We start from the raw sequence: 19,540 nt of genomic DNA, 5'->3' as shown, positions 1-19,540 counted from the left end.
TCACATACAACAGCAACATGGACTCGGCCAAAGTTCACCGATGAATTAAATTGGCACAATTGCAAACGGTTTAGGACTCAATTTTTTTTTCAAAAAAATTATTAGATTGAACAACACATTCGCAATAGGTTTAGAACTTTTTTGGTAATTCTCCCCTGGAATAGGTATTGAATACTCACGAAATGAAAGTGCTCAGCTCTTTGTTCCGTAAGTCGAGGCAATTACTATGGCCGAATGTGTACAAAGTTTCTCGCTTATATTGTATCTACCCATCATAGCACGTACACTCTTGAATCTAGCCACTATGAATGAGACAAATCAGTAAGATGATCCTCAATGATTGATCATTTTCACCGACGGGAACTTCGGATGTTTTCATTCTTTTCTTCGTTTGGGTAGAAAAAAGGATGTTCCTCAACAGTTCACTTTATTCGCGTTCTAGCGTTAGCGATACCAAAACTTGTGCACCCGAGTTGATACAAAGTACCAATACCAATACCCTTTGTTGTATTCTCTAGGAGTCCGTCCGACCATACTTCGAAAGGCAGCTCTAGTTCCGTTCTCCGATGCATCGCAATAGCTCTAGCTCAAAGCATATGATGGATGGAGATCTTTTGCAATGACTTGCTCCCAACCGGTGGATCGACGTTCCTCCAATTCCTGGAGCGCTAGCGATAAATGGAGATCTTTTGCAGGTAAGTAGCTTTAGCCGGAAATCATTGTTCATCTCCGAACTTTTCCGGAACCATGGTATGATTGGCCGACACACTGGGATGATCTTCTCGCCTTTATTACTGTACTCTCTCATATGCTAAGTTAGTTGAAGAGCTCTTCAGAATTCAGGAAGTAAATTGACATGGCATCTTCCCTTTAGCATTATAACATTGTGCCTTGCCAATCTGCACTTTTCTTTGGTAAGACGAATCCTGTGTTTGCCTTTCCGAAATGGCTTGTGCATCAAGTATTCTAACATAGCTATCCGACTAATCCAAACTTGATTCAACTTAGTTAGATCATGCTACCCTCACTTTGGCAGGTTCGAAATTGTCTAAATGAGACAGATGTATGTTGAAAACAATGTTTTTTGCGCAGGAGTGGTTAATGTGGATTCTAGATATTCTGCAGTTTTGGTATTTATAAACATTAAGATTGCAATCATAGTAGTACCTAGAAACTACATTCCTTCATTTCGGCCCGAGAACCGACAGCACCGAGAACGTTCCAATAATTGTGGCATTCGCCGCTCATAACAAATGACTGGTTTAAGAGTGTTGAGCACCGACTCACAGCAAACAAGAGAGGCCCAAGAGTGTCGATAGCGTTCGGCGATTTTCATGGCTGTATGGACCCATCAAGGAAATAACATCAGCAGACAACGCCTCCAATCTACGAGGAGATTACGCTTCCAAGCTACACAGCCCATTACATTTCCAAAAGCCCAAAGTGGAGCTTCGCACTTCCCGATTTCTAGCCGTACTCCGTGTAAATTTATTGATGTGGTCTAATTACTGTCTGTTTTTGAAGATAAAAGTCCGTCCATATGTTCATCTATGTAAAACTACCACGGAAGGGATTCCCTTTCAGCACCGCTTGGTCATCGACGCTTATATAGTTTTAATTGATAAAACTATGAGAACCAACACAACTCTCAAAAACAAAGATCATTTTCTAAACAAAAGCAGGACCAAAAGAGAGAACCCAAAATAGAGGGAGAGGAAGATTGACACATCCCCCTCTAAAATCGAAATAAATGTGTTATCATTAGATGAAACTGCGCTGAATGCTCAGTATGACAATTACAACACTAATCTACAATGAGAAAAATTGCGCTTTCGGGAACATTTCTGTTTGGTTCATCTTCGAATTCCACTCTGTGTGGCTAGGATAAAAAGTGAAATTCTTGCCGTCCTCCAACTCGCTCAAAGACAATAACCTGAATCAATCCCATGGCAAAAATCTATGTACACTTACCAGATTTTCTATGAAACAATAGGTTTCCATTCGGACGGGACGTATCTGAAACCCAATTGATCTTTCGAGTCAGCATCGCATTAAGATGATGCAAGTATGGATCCAAGGGCTAAGACGACATCGAAACATCCTGCCATCTATCGATGGTCAACTCTGTCCTAATGCATTCTCTTTTCCATAAATTGCAAAACTTGTGTACTAGCTGCCCCGTCCCGCCAAAGAATCAGCCATTATTAAACATTCATGTCATTTTCGCAACAAGTGGTAGCTCATATGATATGAGTCATATCATGCGTTGTAATGTCTCGGCTATAAAGAAGCTGCTCATATCATGCATTGCAATGTCTTCATAATATTCAATTCATAATCCAAACTCATCTCCAACAAACTCACATTCACAGTGAAATTGAATTGCGGTAGAGAGAGAGAGAGAGAGAGAGAGAGAGTCCGGAACAATACCGACCATCGATTTGGCCTCTGCCTCCGGCAAGTAGAGCTACGAAGCCTCGAAAGCTGGCATCAAAGGTTGCATCCGCATCGGAGACGCTAGGTTTCTTCCGGGTGGTGAATCCCGGAGTTCCGGCAGCAGTGATGGAGATGAAGGAGGGAGTGAGGAGGTTTCACGAGCAAGATGATGGGGCAAAGAAGGTGTTCTACCGGCGCGACATGACGAGGAAGGTGGTGTACGAAAGCAATTTCGATCCGAACACGACGTCGGTGGCGAACTAGAGACTGGAGAGACGCTTTCTTCTTTCGATAAATATGCACTGCGAACATGGTGAAGAGAAACTAGTTAATGAAAGAAGTAAATAATTGAAAGGAACACATGATAGGTGATAGTCTTTTCGCCTACCTACTATGCTAAAAGTCGGATTCATCCTCTTCATCCCGCCAAACAATGACTGCATCGTCCGTAATCTTTGGCCATTCCTCACGGCGATTCTCTTTCGTAACGGGACAACAAATGATACTCAATTCCTCCAAGCGTGTGAGGTTGCACATCTCAGATGGCAAATGCTCTAAATTTTTACAGTTAGACAATACAAGCTTTTCGAGCGGAGAGAGATTTCCAATCCATTCGGGCAAACTCGATCCCCGATATTGACGAATCTCGAGAGATTGCAAAGTCTTGACATGTTGAATCCCCTCGTGTAATTGCATCAAATCGGTGATCTTAAGAACACGTAGGCTCGTAAGGAATGGCCATTGGGTGTCATGCTGGTCTACTTTGCACGATAGATCGAGTCCTTCACAACTCTCAACGTGGAGTTCCTGGAGCGAGGAAAGGTGGCGCATGCCACTAGAGAAGCTCCTTATGTCGCAATAACCGAGGTTCATGAACTCTAGATTATTGGCCGATCGGAGTAGAGTCCGGAGCATCGGGGACTCCACACCGCTACCCTTAAGAGACAGACGCTTTAGTTTAGAGAAAGGGGTGAATGTGGATCCCACTGCGGCTTCTGACGGGCAATTTGGATCGGGCTTTATTTCCAACATTTTCGCGTCACATATTTGCAAGTGCTCCACCAGGGGGAATGGTGGCACGAATTTCAACTGGGGAGAGCCCCATATCATCACGTCCCTAAGTTTTGGGAAGGATGACCGGTGATGCTTTTGATATGCTCTCATTGGTTCCCTACTTCCCCACCATCCCTTCAGCATGCTGCAGTCCACTAGTTCCAATCTCTCAAGAGATGGGAAGAAGGTGCGTGCAGTCTTAGATTGTCCCACGTCACTTGTCTGTTGAACGAACTCCAACGCATCCAAGCCCCGGAGAATCAACGTCCTTAGGGAAGGAGTTCACTCAAGGATGGTAGGTGGCTCACCGACGCACAATTAAAAATAAGCAAGCATCGAAGGTTGACCAATTTCCTCAAATCTCTTGGAAATGTTTTAAGGCACCTACATCCAAAGAGTTCAAGGAACTGCAAATTCACCAAATCCGTGATTGAATCCGGCAAACTCTGAATAGATTCGTTTTTACCGATATGAAGATACCTTAAGTGCTTCAACTTTTCAAAGGAGGAAGGAGGGAGAGGAATATTTACATAGTTTAAATGCAACACTCGACAATGTTTGCCCCTAGAAAAAACTCTGTCGAAGTTGAGTACATGCCATGGATCTCCCGAGAAGATTAGCGTCCGCAATTTGTGTAGATCGAGTAGAGACATCATTTTCTCTTCACAGAAAATTCTGAAGTAAATGACGCATGTCGAATTCCTCTATCATTATGTCCTCCTTTAAAATTAACAATCTTGCATTCACCTCCAGCAACTTTTTGGGCAAGATCGTGCATGAGATCATGCATCTTGAAAGTCAGGACCTCGCCGTGGTCGAGTTTTCTTTCAACATCGAGGAATGACCTGCACAATAGTTCGGACAAGTACATGTCAGCGACCTCGTCAAGGTTATCCTCCCCTCTGCTTGACTCAATAAAGCCTTGTGCCACCCAAAGATGTATCACCATCTCTTTTCTGTAGACATAATCTTTCGGAAACACTGAGCAGTATGCAAAACAATGTTTTAAGCATGAGGGGAGATGATCGTAACTGAACTTGAGGACTTCCATTATTCCACCGTCTTTCTCATCAATTTCTGGTATATCTTGAAGTTCACGCCCCTCGTAACGGAGCCATTCATCTTTCTTTTTGCTGTAGAAAAGGCCTCCTATAGTTCTAACGGCAAGGGGAACCCCGACGCATTTTTTAACTAAATCTCGACCTATCTTCTCCTGTTCCGAGTCTAATGATTCTTCCCCCTCTTCAAAAGCATTTTTCTTGAATAAGTTCCACGACTCATCTTCAGATAAACCACGTAGAACATAAATATCTGAGTTCGCATTCGTGACCCCTGCAACTCTGTGGCTGCGAGTGGTTACAAGTATCTTGCTTCCCGGTTAGCCACCCTCTAGCCAATCTCCAAGCTTCGACCATTCATGCCGATCTTCATTCCACAAATCATCCAAAACAAGCAAGTATTTCTTCCTCCTTAGAGTCTCGCGAAGAAGACTTGGCAAATCTTCATCGTCATGGCCTTGACAGTCGACATTTGCTTTTCTAAGTATCTCTTTGATAATCGAATTGACATCAAAGACATCAGATACACATACCCACATCTTAAGCCCAAAATGTTCTTTAACCTCCCCATCGTTGTACGCTAGTCGTGCAAGTGCAGTTTTCCCAAGACCACCTTTACCAACGATGGCTACAAATGACACGCTCTTGTTAGAGGAGGAACTCAACAAGACTTGTTTGATCTTGTTTTTGTCCTCTTCCCTACCGATTATTTTTTCATCAGGTGAGGGACATTCAGGCTTCTTTCCTCTCCCGATGGCCATTGTTTCCTCACTCTGACGCTCCTCTAAATGGAACTTCCTATCATTTGCATTCCGATCCAGTTTCTTCCTAAGTTCCTGAATCTTAATAGCCACTTGGTGGCGGTGTACGAGCGGATTCGAACTAGAGAAGAAAAGGCATACTGCTTTCCACATCTTGTTGCCGGGAGCGACCTTCCGGCTCAGACCTTCGGTCGCGACATCGTCGAGCAAGTACTGGATGTCGTACAGCACGTCCTTGAGCCTCCCGAGCCAGAGCTTGACCTGCTCCTTGTCCCGTTGCTGCTTCTCGGCATCCAAGAGCACAGCTTGGATGGTCTGGACGGTGTCCTTGAGGCTTTGGAGCTCGTCCTTGACGCCGCAGAGCAACTGGATCTTCTGGGAACCGAAGGAACCAAGGCCTTGCACTATGTCAGTGGTAAGGCTGAAGAGAACTGCTTCCGCCATTTCCAAAGGCGAAGCTGGGGCTGAGAAGTGTGCTGCAGAGTGGATGCTTTTGTTGGGGGACAATGGTTGGGTGGTGGTGCCCCCATGATCAACTTCAGGCACGAATATATAGCGAGACCAACGCCATCTCCATGTTACTTCATGATCAGTCGCTCCACTAGATGACAACGGAGCAAAAGACGTATGGGGTGTGATATCCCCTTGTCCCACATTGCTTAGGAGGGGAGTCTTGGGCTTGTTTATATGGCAATGGGCCCTCTTAACTTGCAAGACGCGTTTTTCGGGCGTTGTATGGGCGACGCTCGGACGAACAAAATCGTGAGGACTGTGTGTCTAAAGCGGACAATATCTTGCAAAGTGGCGCAACGAAAGCGTGTGAGGCCCAAGGCCGTTACAGTTGGTATTAGAGCCGACATTCGAAAGTGGCGCAGTGGAAGCGCGTGGGGCCCAAGGCCGTTACAGTTGGTATTAGAGCCGACCTTCAAAAGAGTTGGTATCAGAGCCGACCTTCGACCGCATGTGGCCCTCGCTGGTGCAGAGGGCACAGTGGGGACGTTGTGCCTTTGAGGGGGGAAGTTTGTCACAACTCCTCCCTCGTCCCACATTGCCTAGGAGGAGGTCTTGGGAAGGCCTTATAAGGCTTGGGTGCCCTTAAACTTGTAAGAGGCCTTTTCCGAGCGTTGTATGGGCGACGCTCGGAGGAACAAAACCATGAGGACTGTGTGTCCGTTCCTCCGAGCGTCACCCATACAACGCCCGGAAAATACCTCTTGCAAGTTAAGAGGGCCCATTGCCATATAAACAAAGCCCAAAACTCCCCTCCTAAGCAATGTGGGACAAGGGGATGTCACATAATCCCCCCTCGGCGGTACAGCGGGCCTCGGCCGGCGGGCGCCCACTGCAGTCCACACATGCTGTCGGAAGTCGGCTCTGATACCAACCGTAACGGCCTTGGGCCCCACGCGCTTCCACTATGCCATACCAACCGTAACGGCCTTATGCCCCACGCGCTTCCGCTGCGCCACTCTGCAAGATATTGTCCGCTTTGGACACACAGTCCTCACGGTTTTGTTCCTCCGAGCATCGCCCATACAACCCTCGGAAAAGGACTTGCAAGCCTTCCCAAGACCTCCTCCTAGGCAATGTGGGACTAGGGAGGAGTTGTGACATGGGGTCCAAAAAAAAAGGGCATGAAGAAAGAAAGAGGAAAGACCAAAAGCCTATGGGTAAAGTAAAGCAAGTTGCCCTGTTCGACCATTAATAATAATAAATAAAAAAAAAGGGGCAGGTTGCCCTCCTGTATGTTTAGAGATAATTTTCGAGCTTTTTGTTTTCATTTTCATCTGAACGTGAAAAAAGTATTTAAAAAAAAACTGTTTTAAGTAAATCCTAGAGTCGATGACCAGAAGGTCAAAAGAGATTGCTGATAAAATGCTCTCTAATACGGATATAGATTAGGAATTCCTAGTAGATGCACTTGGTACGACAAGCTATCGGATGATCGGATTCCTTTCGATCGCGATCGGATACCGAATTCCAGAAGATGTCTGGTCATGTAACTTTGTTGATTATCCTATTATCAAAATATTTGATAGCTCATTTTTTATTCAAGCGAGTGATGGCAAGTTCGATGGAAGGACAAGAAAGTTCATATTCCTCGGTTATGCACAAAGTGAATGAGAATATGGATATGATGCACAAAACTAAATTCACATGTTGTCGATGGGTAAGTTACATCTAATGATCCTCTATTACTTATAGATAGAGGCAATTGCGAACATGGTTAGTGTTTAGAAGGATTAGATTAGTAGCTAAAGAAAATTATTGTCGGTCGATGATGAAGTACTCACTCTTACTCTAGTAGGAAATGGATTTTGAAGTTGCAAAGCCAATTTAATTTGCCGAACTGAAAATGACAGTGTCCCGAGAAAAAGAAATGGAAATAATCAAATCCTGCTTGGGCTTGGAGGCTATGTTAAATTGAACTTCTCGTTGCATTATATCAAAATTAAAGTGGCGACATTCTGTTCCTTGTGCATATATTAATGAAAGAAAAAGATCTAATTCCGTACATGTTAAGCAACTTTTCTTTCGTTCTTTGGAAGAGTGAGTACTTTTAATGGCATAAGTAATTGATTTCAACTTTTTTTTTTTAAATAGAGGGGAGGAGCAACCCCCATTTTGCATTGTGCTTTTCGGAGAACAAAATGCTTGGTGGGGGTTGAAAGATGCGAGGGTCCCGACGCTGTAAAATTCTTGGAAGATGGTCGTGAAGTTTCGCAAAGCAAGTCGCCCCAGTTTGAATAGAAATCACGACACTTTTTTGGTGGCAGTTCAGGGACATGTGTCGATCCGGCATACTTTGTAAAGAAAGAAATCATAGTTAGAGCTTAGAGTTAAGCTTATAAATTCAAATATATCTCATTAACGATCTAAATTAGAGTAAATCTATCTTATTCGATAGATGTAAAGTGGTACACTAAAGCATTTTCGATGTATGACTGACATGTGGCACTCTCCATGATCGACATTTATCTTCTCGTTCTTTTGAAAAAGTTTTCATTTTTTTTTCCCACTTTAATCGAACTAAAATTTTTCCCATTTATTTTTTGTTTTGATCGGATTTCCCATTTATTTGAAGAGATGCATAATTCTCTTGTTTTCATATTACGAAAATTTCTTATTCTCATAATGGTCAAGCATACTTCTAAAAATATTATTTCCTGTAATTTACTCCACATGTCCTTTTCACATGCATAGCACGGGTCTAGAGACCAGTATAGTAGTGATTTAATTATAGTGGAAACGTAGCTATTACTAGGGGTGATTGGTTCCCGATCTGGTCCGGTTCCCCTCAAAAATCGAGAACTGGACCGGTGGTCCCAGTTCTCAATTTTCCGAATCACCGGTCTAGTCCGATTCCCGGGAGGTTCCATTGGATTGGATACATGCAAAAAAAAAAAAAACACCATTCCTGGATGGTCCTAGTCCAACAAATATAGAAGCTGGACATAAAAAAATTTGGAGTTCATTTCTTGAAACAAGTCTTTCAAGACAAAGCCGAGAATTTTTTGCAAGATTGTTTTCAAAATGCACATGGGATTCAAGCAGAAACGATCTCCCTTCGGGTAAAAAACGGCCCAGGAACCAGTTGAGACAAGATCGGGATGGGGATTTCATTTGGGGATGCGGTCCCGATTTGAGCGGTCTGATTACTCACCCCTAGCTATTACGGTCTTTTCTTTCTTTTTCCCCGTCTGATTTTAGCTACATTAATAATGTCGTGGGCGTGGCCAAAGAGGACATCAACATAAACGTTAGTTGCTGCCTGCTGGTGAATGAATCATAGTAAAATCAGATCATGTCGGACGACTCCATGCCGCACCAAGACAGAATTGCCACCGGATTACGCGTAAAACGCAACGACTAAGCAAGCGCAGAGGAAGACTTCTTGAAGTGAAAAGGAAAGCCAACGGCTCAACACTTTTCTAAGTCAAGGTCAATTAACCAAGTCTATTTTGTTTAAGTGGGCGAAATCATGCAGTGAGTTGTTGGGACTTCACTTCAATCAACCTCCACAGGAGTGGCCTATCAATAATGCACATAGCAATCCCAAAGTTGATGAGAATGGAGGGCGTCTGATTTTCTAGATTAAAGGAGGGTGTACCACTTTTTAACTGAAAACGACACTGTTTTGGGAAAAAGAATTGAGAATAGTCACCCCTACCTTCTTTGTGTCATTTATATGTTTAAATCGTAGATTTTTGTTTCATTTGTTTATGTATTAAAACTTGCACAAAAATGCATAAGAGAGATTTCATTAGCTCCGTGAATTTCTGAGTGACACGAAAAATTTCAAGTTTGTACCTATAAAACACATTTACTCCAAATATTAGTACCACACCTTTATTTCAATTTTTTTTTATGACACCGAAACCTTAAACTTGCATCTCGTGTGACAAATTTATCTCAAAATTTAATTAGATGTAAATATGTCATATGCCTATACATTTGGAATTTATGTGCCACATTGATATAAGTTTGAGTAAGTAGGTTACATGGGTACGGGTTTGGGACTTTTTGTGTTAACAAAAATGTTTGGAATAAAATAAAATGAAATAACTAATAAATCTCTAAGTAGCTTCAAATATGTCAATGTACATAGTATTATGATTTGAGAGGTTTTTTTTTTTGTCAACCACATAACATAGAAGTATCGCGACATTGCAATTATTTTAATTAAATGTTGCGGTTGGATTTTACGAAGAGTATGTATTTATTTGGATGTCAAAATATCCAATATAGGGCTGCTCAAGAGAGTATGCAAACCTAAGTACTAATTGGATTATTTCGGTTTTAGTACTTTTCTCAAGGTTAGTTACTCATGGTTTTCAGTAAATATATTTTAGGCAAATAATTAATTTCTTTATATTTTTCATCATGCTTCGTTATATTAAATACAATGTATGGAACTCGAGTTATTCGCCTACTTTTCAATCGAATCGGCCGGAATAGGAATTGAACACTCTAAGAAATGAAAGTGCCCGGTTCTTTGTTCGATCGCCTAAAGTAAGCTGAATGTGTATGATATTTCTTGTATAAGTTTCGTTGCACATGTCATAGCATATAAGCTTGCATCGAGTCTCAATCAATGAGACGAATCAGTAAGATGATCCTCAACTATTGATCATTTTCACCAACGAAAACCTCAAAGGTGCAAATTTCCCTTTTTTTAGTATAAAAAAAAAAACAGGCTCTTCCTCGACAGTTGACTTTGGCTGGCCCCTCGCAAGAGGCGGATGGAGCCAACACCTCTAAGGGCATGAACCATATCGCTTCAAACAGCTCTTAAGACAGTTGTAAAAATTGTAACTCACCCACTTTCCTTTCCTCATTCTGTCCTCCTTTCATTTATCGAAAAACCCTTCTCCAGTCATTCCAAAATATGAAAGATATAATTTTTTAATGAAAGAATCAACTCTTATTTCAAATCAATTTCCAAGAATTCCCATTTTCAGTTCAGGCCGGAGATAGAGACGATGTGGCGGAGGCGGCATATTTGAGCTCGGGAGGCTATCGGCGAGGGCTCCCGGTAGTGTGAAAGAGAGGGAGTGGCTCCCGGAGGTGAGGTAGTGGAGGCAATCGGATCTAAGCTTGGGAGGCCATCGACAAGGGCTCTTGGGAGCGACAAAGAGGGAGTGGCTTTTTTAGGCGACAACTAGGGTGTCGATGGTTCGGTTCATTTTAATTTTATATGCTTGAACCGTATCAAAACTCGTCTTGAACCAAGTTGAATTAAAAAACTCAATTTGGTTTGGTTTAGTTTTCAGTTTGATTTTCTGATTTTTATTTTTATTTTTTTTCTTTATTTTCTTTTGTTTGAGATCTCTAGTGCTTTGTTGTGTGTACGTTGATTCGATTTCTCCAAACAATGTTAATGATGGTTAAGAAGAAAGCGAGCCTTTCCTTTGTCGGCCACCAGGAGCCCAACCTCGGTGCTTCATTCTGTCATTGCCACAGGATTCGCCGGCATTGCATCTCTCCAGCTTGGCCGTCTCCTTTGTCCGGTGCCTCACTTCCACATTTACTGCCAAGGGACTGGATTTGGTCGGAACTCATCCATGGCTGAAGCCGATCTCTTCTGCCACCATTCAACAGAATATCCACGGATTGAAAGTGTGGAGTTTTGTTCTATCACGAGATGCGACCAAAACAGAAAGGATTGGGTAGAAGATGAGAGAGACGCAAAGATGAAAAGGGGGAGAGAGAAGCCAAGCCGTCCACTGCTCTCATCCGGTGAGAGAGAGCACAAAGATGAAAAGAGGGAGAGAGAAGAAGAAGGGGAGCCGTCCACGGCTCCGATGAGAAGTGAACAGTGAGAGAGGAGAGTGAGCATGCACGAAAGGAAGAGAGAGACAAATTAAAATCCGTTATTTGAACTGAACCGATTTGTTAAATTATCCAAATTCTTTGATTATTAATTGAACTGAAAATCGAACCGAACCGAGGATGCGTTTGTTTCGCATTTCGAAAAATATTTTCGCCATTGATAACATTCTGTGCCCGACTATTTTCATAGACAATGATAAAATTTTCTATTTGTTTATTTTTGTAAGAGATATAAGTGATTACTTTTTGGAGAATATTTTTCAAATCACTCATTTTTCGCAAAACAAATGCACCCGAAAATGCACAAACTTCTGGTTCGATTCAATTCAGGTTTTAGTTCAATTCTAATACTCCCCGTGACAACAGAGGCGGAGGCAGCTCGAGGTACGACCGGCGAGGCTCTTGGGAGCGAGAGAGGGAAAGTAACTTGCACAAAAAGAAGAAGAAGAAGAGAGAGAGAGTGGCTTCGTTCTTTGTCTTAAAGACGCGCAAAAGAGGAGAGAGAGTGCTGTATAATTGAAGAGAGAAAGAGAGCAATGGTCATAGAGCCATGCACGATCGTGGAGGGGCCGGCATATGCAATATTTTCTCGGCGGGGTGAGATCAGAAAGGTTCTTCTCGTCTAATCAATGGGCAAACACATATCGACATATAGTGTCAGCCTGTCAGGAAAAATTAATCACCAATTATTGCGATAGCCAATCAGATATCCTCCGTCTCAAAAGGGGTAGAACTACATTCGCCAAAGGAGAAAAACTAAAGCACCATCAAACACTGCATAATTTATTTATGCTTTCTGCATACATCATTAACAAAGATACAAGTTATTCACTGGGGATTCTCAATAACGGTGGACTCAACACTTGAAATCCGATGGGGGTCGCATATTTTCCAGCCTCAACAACGATGTTCCTCCTCCAACATGCGATGATGGAAAGTTGTCCCTTCATCTCTCACTTGGTTCGTAGCAACAAGCGTTCTTCCCCCAATCACTGGACGACAAGTCAAGCCTAAAGCTAGAACAAAACATGAAGATCATGCACACCCACTTTCCACTGAATTTCTCCATCTTGCTTGTTTTTCCGTGAGCTCTTTCTCTCTTGTACTGTCTATTTGTATGCACCAGATTTTCTATGCCATGTGGTAATTTTATATTGTTACTCAAGACTGCTGAACTCAAACAAGGAAAGGAATCAAAATTTGAAGAAAATGAAAGCGCAGTAACAAAGCATTAAATGAGATTCCATAACTTGGGTATGCAATTAAGCCACTTGCCACAGTCCAGAAAAAGATTAAAAAAAAATAAGCTACTTGCCAAATAAGATATTAGTGATGTTATGATATTTACTTGATTCTCCACATCTATCGGGATTATGCATGTCTCTAATTGATTAAAATTGCTATTATTACCATAATAGTCATCCTATAGAACCTATAAATAGGTCCATGCATCACTTATTAGCCTATCGAAATAGACACCACAATCAATATTTCTCTTTTCGATATCTTGTAATTCTCAACTTAAGAAATGGCCGACCAATCATGTATAAAAACATCAATCATAGGAATGAGCAAACCGAACCAAACCCGATCAATCGAGTTGGTCCGGTCTTTGAGGGGGCGGTCCGGTCCTCAATCTTAATAAATGGGACTGGTGATTGGGTGGTCCGGTCCCGCTTCCTTGGTGGATGGGACCGGATCGGACCGCTTAGAATATATATAAAATATACAATTAGAACCGGATCGGACCGCTTAGAATATATATAATATATACAATTAGAAACAAAATTAGAAATTTTTGAAGAATTAGATAACCTAAATTTTCTATCTTTGGCTCGACACTCACTTCTCTCGTCTCGCGTTTGCAATGCAGCTCTGCTCGACGCTCGCTCCTCTCCCCTTCGCCTCCCCGCTCGCTCCTTTCACAATATCGCTTCTCGCTTGTCCGCTTTGTCACTCCTCTCGCCTTTTGTCGATATGCAGCCTTTAATCATGTTTTGTCTTGACTTAATCTGTGTTTTGTCTTAACTATATTATGCAAACCCATTGTTTTGTTTGCACTTGGATTCAGTGAAATATAAGTATAATCCCACTTTGAACTCGATTCTTTTCAACTTGAGGAGAACGATGCAGAAGCATAATCCTGTTTTTGTTGTTTTAGATGTTTTTCTTCCTAATTTAGTCCATTTCATTATTTTAGGATTATAAATACTCATCTATATATTTTATTAGGTTGGATGGTTGAGATTTGAAGTTATTAGTATAGATCTAAGAGTTAGATTTCTTTAAATAGCTGGTGTTTGTGGTCCCACTGACCGAACTGGGACTGGACCGCCCTGGACCATGCACACCCCTAATCAATGAGATTACAGTTCCATGAATACTATCGGTACTCTGGAAGGACCAATAAGTAAATAAACCTTATCAAGAAATGCGCGAACAATGTAAGATGACCGAAAAATCTATAGATGACAATGAAAATATTTATTATTCTTATAAGTTTTTTAGGCCCTATTTCCCGACATAACGATATTCGGATCAATCAAAGTTTAAAACTAGGGAGATATCTGCAGTCAAAGAGCAAGTCAATTTTTTTCTTAACAAACATGGCAAAAAGACGAATTAGGAATAAGATTATTTCAATTCGTAAAGAGAAAATTCTTCCATAGGATTAATTGGATTTTGCTTGAAAAGGTCCTTCATGAACCGTTTCCCCCCTTAATCTCTCCTTTTTCCTTGGATTTACTAGTAAAATAATATTGGATTACTCAAAGAACCGATAACGGAGATAGGAACTAATGTTATTGGATGACGTTTTCCCTTTAATTGCTGACCATCGAGGTTGCAATTAGGAAACATTGACACTCTTCGCACAATCTCTAAGTAACTAGTGGTACTATATGAACAACTCGGTTATTTAGACATTGTGTAAAGCACGGGTCCATCTAATAGGAAGCTGAAGCTTTTCCCTTTGTGACTTCAGGCACGGGAGAATACTATATCCGCCTACCCAACCGTCGTTAGCTGAAACCGACCGTGTGTCTACCTTCACTTGTTGAAGCCCTTAAGTTCTCTCTAAATGTTTTTCTTCCCTAAAGAGAGGGAAGATGAAGAGAACTTATGGAGAGATCCTTCCACCATACCGAGGAGTTCCTTTCCCTGTCTCCTCTTGAGTCTTGTCCAAAATTGTTTTCCCCTTTAGTCTCTCCTTTTTGCTCAGATTTACTAGTAAAAAAACATTAAAGTAGTCCTAGCATTGACAACAGAGACAGGAGCTAATGCCACATATGATGACATTTTCTCCTTTAATTGTCGACCAATGAGGTTCCAACTAGGAAGGACCGACACTCTCCGAGGGCTTTCGTGTTGTGTCTTGTCGTGCCGTGCCCGATACTCTTCGACATAAGACCGACATGTGGTGAGTACTCTAAAAATGCCAATAACATGCAAGTCCAATATCTCGACGTGCTATTTCGATATGCACGGGTCAATTTTAAGTATTTTCAATAAATTAGAATATGAATTTATCAAATTTGTATATACTTAAGTCATATACCCAGCCACCACAAAATTAATATACCAAGTCAGCCAAAAAAAATACCTAATCATACATCTCTACGTAAGAAGAAGAAGAAGAAGCAGTAGCAGCTCACTACTAATATTTTAATATACACATGATAATTTATCACGTATGTATAAAAATGTATTTAATATACAACATGTCCCAACATGTCAAAATTCTTTATTTTTTGAGAAATGATGTGTTAGTGTTTTGTGTCGTGTTGTATCGCGTGTCCGTGTCGATACTAGTTAGGGTTTCAACACAAGAGAAGCAAAAAATTATTTTGGTCGGTCTAGTGAGTCCAATCCAACCCGCAGGCACCGAGAACCAAGGTCTTTATCCAATTTTGTGATTTGAGGCTCCATTTCACGAAAAAAGAGAGTCAAAAAATACTTTCCTAAAAGTTATTTCTAATATTTCTTGTAAAAATAAATGAACGAAAAATATTTTCATCGTCCATGAACATATTTAGACATAAATTATTGATGATAATCAAAATATTTTCTATTGATTAACTACTTTAAAGGATATAAGAGATTATTTTTTGAAAAATATTTTATAAAACATTCATTTTTTACGAAAGAAACAAATTAATCTTCATTTATTTGGTCTCTCCATTTATTTCGTAGAAAATAAATGATTGCAAAATATTTTCTTAAAACTAATTAATTACATCACCTGCAATAATCTATCAATAAAAAATATTTTCATTATTGACAATAATTACGACTAAATATTTTCGTGAATAACTTAAATAATTTTTATTTATCAATCTTTGTAAGCGATACAATCGATCATTTTTAAATAATTATTTTCAAATCATAATATTTTTCGCAAGATAAATTTACACTTGACTTTCCTTCAAGAATATCAAAACACAAAAATGTGGTATCCTTTATTAATCTTCATGCGTACATGTGAATCACACGGCCCCATGTGTACCGGTTAAGTTTCCATTCATGCATAGGGATGGCAGATGCAACTTGGCGACGAATGTGATTTGAACACTGAATTTACCAGCAATAAAATTAGATACTTAACAATTAATTTTGAGGTGTTATGAATACTAAACTACTAGTTTAACTCTTGTTCTTTGCGCGGGTTTATACATAGTTTTGTTTATAATTTAGTTGGAATTTTGGAAAAAGTATACAAGTTTAACAAAACTATATATTTTTGATATTTAAACAGACGAAAATTTATTGAAAATTTGTAAGTAATGCATCCCTAAGTAGCTTCAAACATGTTAGTGCACATATTCTTGAGATTCGGTGTTTTGTGTAAACTACATAAAATAAGAGTATTGTGACATTGCGATGATTTTTATCTAATTTTTCGGTTGGATTTTTCACGAAGATTTTGTATTTATTTCGAAGTCATGATATCCAAAATGGGGCTGCTCAGGAGAGTTCGCTAATCTAAATACTAATTGCATTATTGTGTTTGTAGTACTTTTCTCAACGGTAAAATATGTGTACATGATTTTTTTTTTGGATTATTAGTTATTAATTCATGAGCTATTCTGGTTTTTGGGTGGAAAAAGAACTCTCGAGTAAGTAATGAATGAAATAAATTTGGATTTTCTCTCGTGAGAAAATGAAAATTCGTTTATTACTTATGGTTTTCAATAGATTTATTTAAATAACTAATTGATCTCTTTTTGTACTTGGTCATGCTTCATTATATTAAATACAATGTTTAATAGTTAAGCAAACATTTATGAGCTCTCTACATGTCCTATTGTTCGTATAAAAATGAGGATGCACCAAATTTAGACACGTGACGTAATCGTTGAAGTCTATTCCACCAATTATCACACAATAATCCCCCTTTAAGCACGTTTACCGTCCTTACTAATCTTGTGAATATTGCACAAGCATTGGGAAAATGGGGTTTCTTCCGGGTCCTGGTGATCAACCATGCCCGAGATCCTCTTGGAGGAGGCGATCAACGGGTTGCGCAGATTAATCAAGCAGGAGATGGAGGCCAAAAGAGAACACAACTACAACATGGGACTTTTTAATTCGGTCGCTGCTGATTGAAGGGATAGTATATTTTGCAGTCATTGGACTGAAAAGATATTAAAATACTATTAAAAATTACTCCCATCAATGCTGGTAACGCCACATAGGACTGCTAGAGTCCATGTCGGCTATTTTAAGTCAAATTTGCGGGATGGATTGAATTAGCACAAATGCTAAAGGGTTATGACTCAATTGCTCACAAAAAAAAACAATTACGACTGAAAGGCACAATTGCAACAGGTAGAGAACTTGTTTTGGTAATTCTCCTCTAGAATAGGTATTGACCACTCTAGGAAATGAAAGTGCCTAGTTCTTTGCTCAATTGGCTGAGGCAATTGCTACTACCGAATGTGTACAAAGTTTCTCGCCTAAATTATGTCTACCCGTCATAGCGCATATAATCTTGCATTAGTTGCTATCAATGAGATGAATCGGTAAGGTAATCCTCAATGATTGATCATTTTCACCGACGGGAACCTCAGAGGTTTTCGTTCTAGCCTTTTTGGGTGGAAAAAAGGATGCTCCCTCGACAGTTCTTGCGGTAGCAATACCAAACTTTTGCACCCGAGTTGATACCAAATGCCGGTACCCTTTGTTGTATTCTCTAGGAATCCGTCCGACCATACTTTGAAGGCAGCTCTAGTTCAATTCTCTCATGCATCGCAATATCTGCGCAGAGAAATGCTAATAGAGTACCCAAAGCATGTGATGAGACCGAGTTCTCGTCTGTTTTAGCTCTCATCAGAAGCGCTAGGACTCCACCCAAATCGCTTGAAGGAGATGGAGTGTGGAAAGGACACTCGATCATGTGCCACTACTATCCGCCATGCCGCTAGCCCGAGTTGACCTTGGGTGTGACAAAGCATTCGGACAACGACTTCCTCACGATTCTCCTCCAAGATCAAATTGGAGGACTTCAAGTGCTTCATGAGAACCAATGGATTGACGTTCCTCCAACACCTGGAGCACTAGTGATAAACATCGGAGATCTTTTGCGGGTAAGTAGCTTCGGCCAGAGATCGTCGTTCATTTCCGAGCTTCTCTTAAACCGTGTTTTGATTGGTCGACACACCGCAATCCTCTTCTCGCCTTTATTAATGTACTCTCTCATATGCTAAGCTAGTTGAAGAGCTCTTCGTAATTCAGGAAGTAAATTAACATGGCATCTTCCCCGTAGCAATATGACATTATGCCTTCCCAATCTGTACTTTTCTTTGGTAAGACGAATCCATGTTTACCGTTCCCAAATGGCTGGTAGAGATCATATTCACTTTGGTACAGTAGTAGTAAACTTGAAGGAGAAAGAGACAACACTTTGGGCTTTTTTGATTTACTAGGTGATGATTTTCTTGAAAGAGATCGAAGCCGCAGCCTTTATTTCAGGTTCTCTCTACCAGGTATAAGTATCCTACGTAGCTATTTGACTCATCTAAACTTGATTCTACCTTTGCTAGATCCTGCTAGCCTCACTTTGACAGGTTCAAAACTGTCTAAATGAAACAGATGTATGTTGAAAGCAATGTTTTTCATGGGAGCGGTCAATGTGGATTCTAGCTATTCTGCAATTTTGGTATCCTTTTTTTTTTTTTTTTGTCCGAGCAGTTTTGGTATCTATGAACATTGAGATTGCAATCATACTAGTATGTAGAAACCGTGTTCATTCATTTCTGACCTAAGAACCGAAGGACCGAGAATGTTTCACTAATTGTTGCATTCACAGCTCACAACAAAAAACCGGTTTAAGAGTGTCGAGCACCGAGTCATGGCAAACAAGAGAGGCCGAGAGTGTCGATGGCGTGCGTCTTGGGTGACACTCCACGGCTGTATGGAACCATCAAGGAATTAACATCAGCAGACAACCTATCAATCTGCAAGGAGACTACGCTTCCAAACTACACTACCTATTACGTTTCCAAAGGCCTAGATGGAGCTTCTGCACTTCCCGATTTCAAGCTGTAGACCGTGTAAATTTATAAAGGTGGTCTTATTGATATATGTATTTGAAGATAAAAGTAAACCCATCTGTTCATCTATGTAAAACTACCACAGAATAGGATTGCCTTTTTTTACTGCTCGGTCACCGACACTTATTTTGCAGCAACACAACTCTCAAAAACAAAGATCATTCTCTAGACAAAAGCAGAACCAAAAGAGAGCACGAAATAGAGGGAGAGGAAGATCAACACATATCGATCTAAGATCGAAAGAAATAAGTTATCAATAGATGAAACCGTGCCGAATACTCTGTATGACAATCACAACACTAATCCACTACGAGAAAAATTGCACTTTCGGGAACATTTCTGTTTGGTT

The 19,540-nt window shown here is 40.6% G+C and overlaps 1 protein-coding gene across 1 annotated transcript in view; it reads right to left on the bottom strand.

The window, feature by feature from the left end:
- Positions 1–4,141: 4,141 nt before the first annotated feature.
- The window catches only part of LOC125314641 (putative disease resistance protein RGA4), a 233,081-nt gene continuing 217,682 nt past the window's right edge, over positions 4,142–19,540 (bottom strand). Inside the window, exon 3 of the mRNA XM_048277486.1 lies at positions 4,142–4,790. Coding sequence (XP_048133443.1) covers positions 4,142–4,790 — 649 coding nt within the window. The remainder of the gene's footprint in view (positions 4,791–19,540) is intronic.

The sequence above is a fragment of the Rhodamnia argentea genome, chromosome 1 (assembly GCF_020921035.1).
Source record: "Rhodamnia argentea isolate NSW1041297 chromosome 1, ASM2092103v1, whole genome shotgun sequence".
In the NCBI taxonomy this organism is placed as follows: domain Eukaryota; kingdom Viridiplantae; phylum Streptophyta; class Magnoliopsida; order Myrtales; family Myrtaceae; genus Rhodamnia; species Rhodamnia argentea.
Note: the sequence above shows the minus strand (reverse complement) of the source record. Positions and strands in the feature narration are given on the sequence as shown.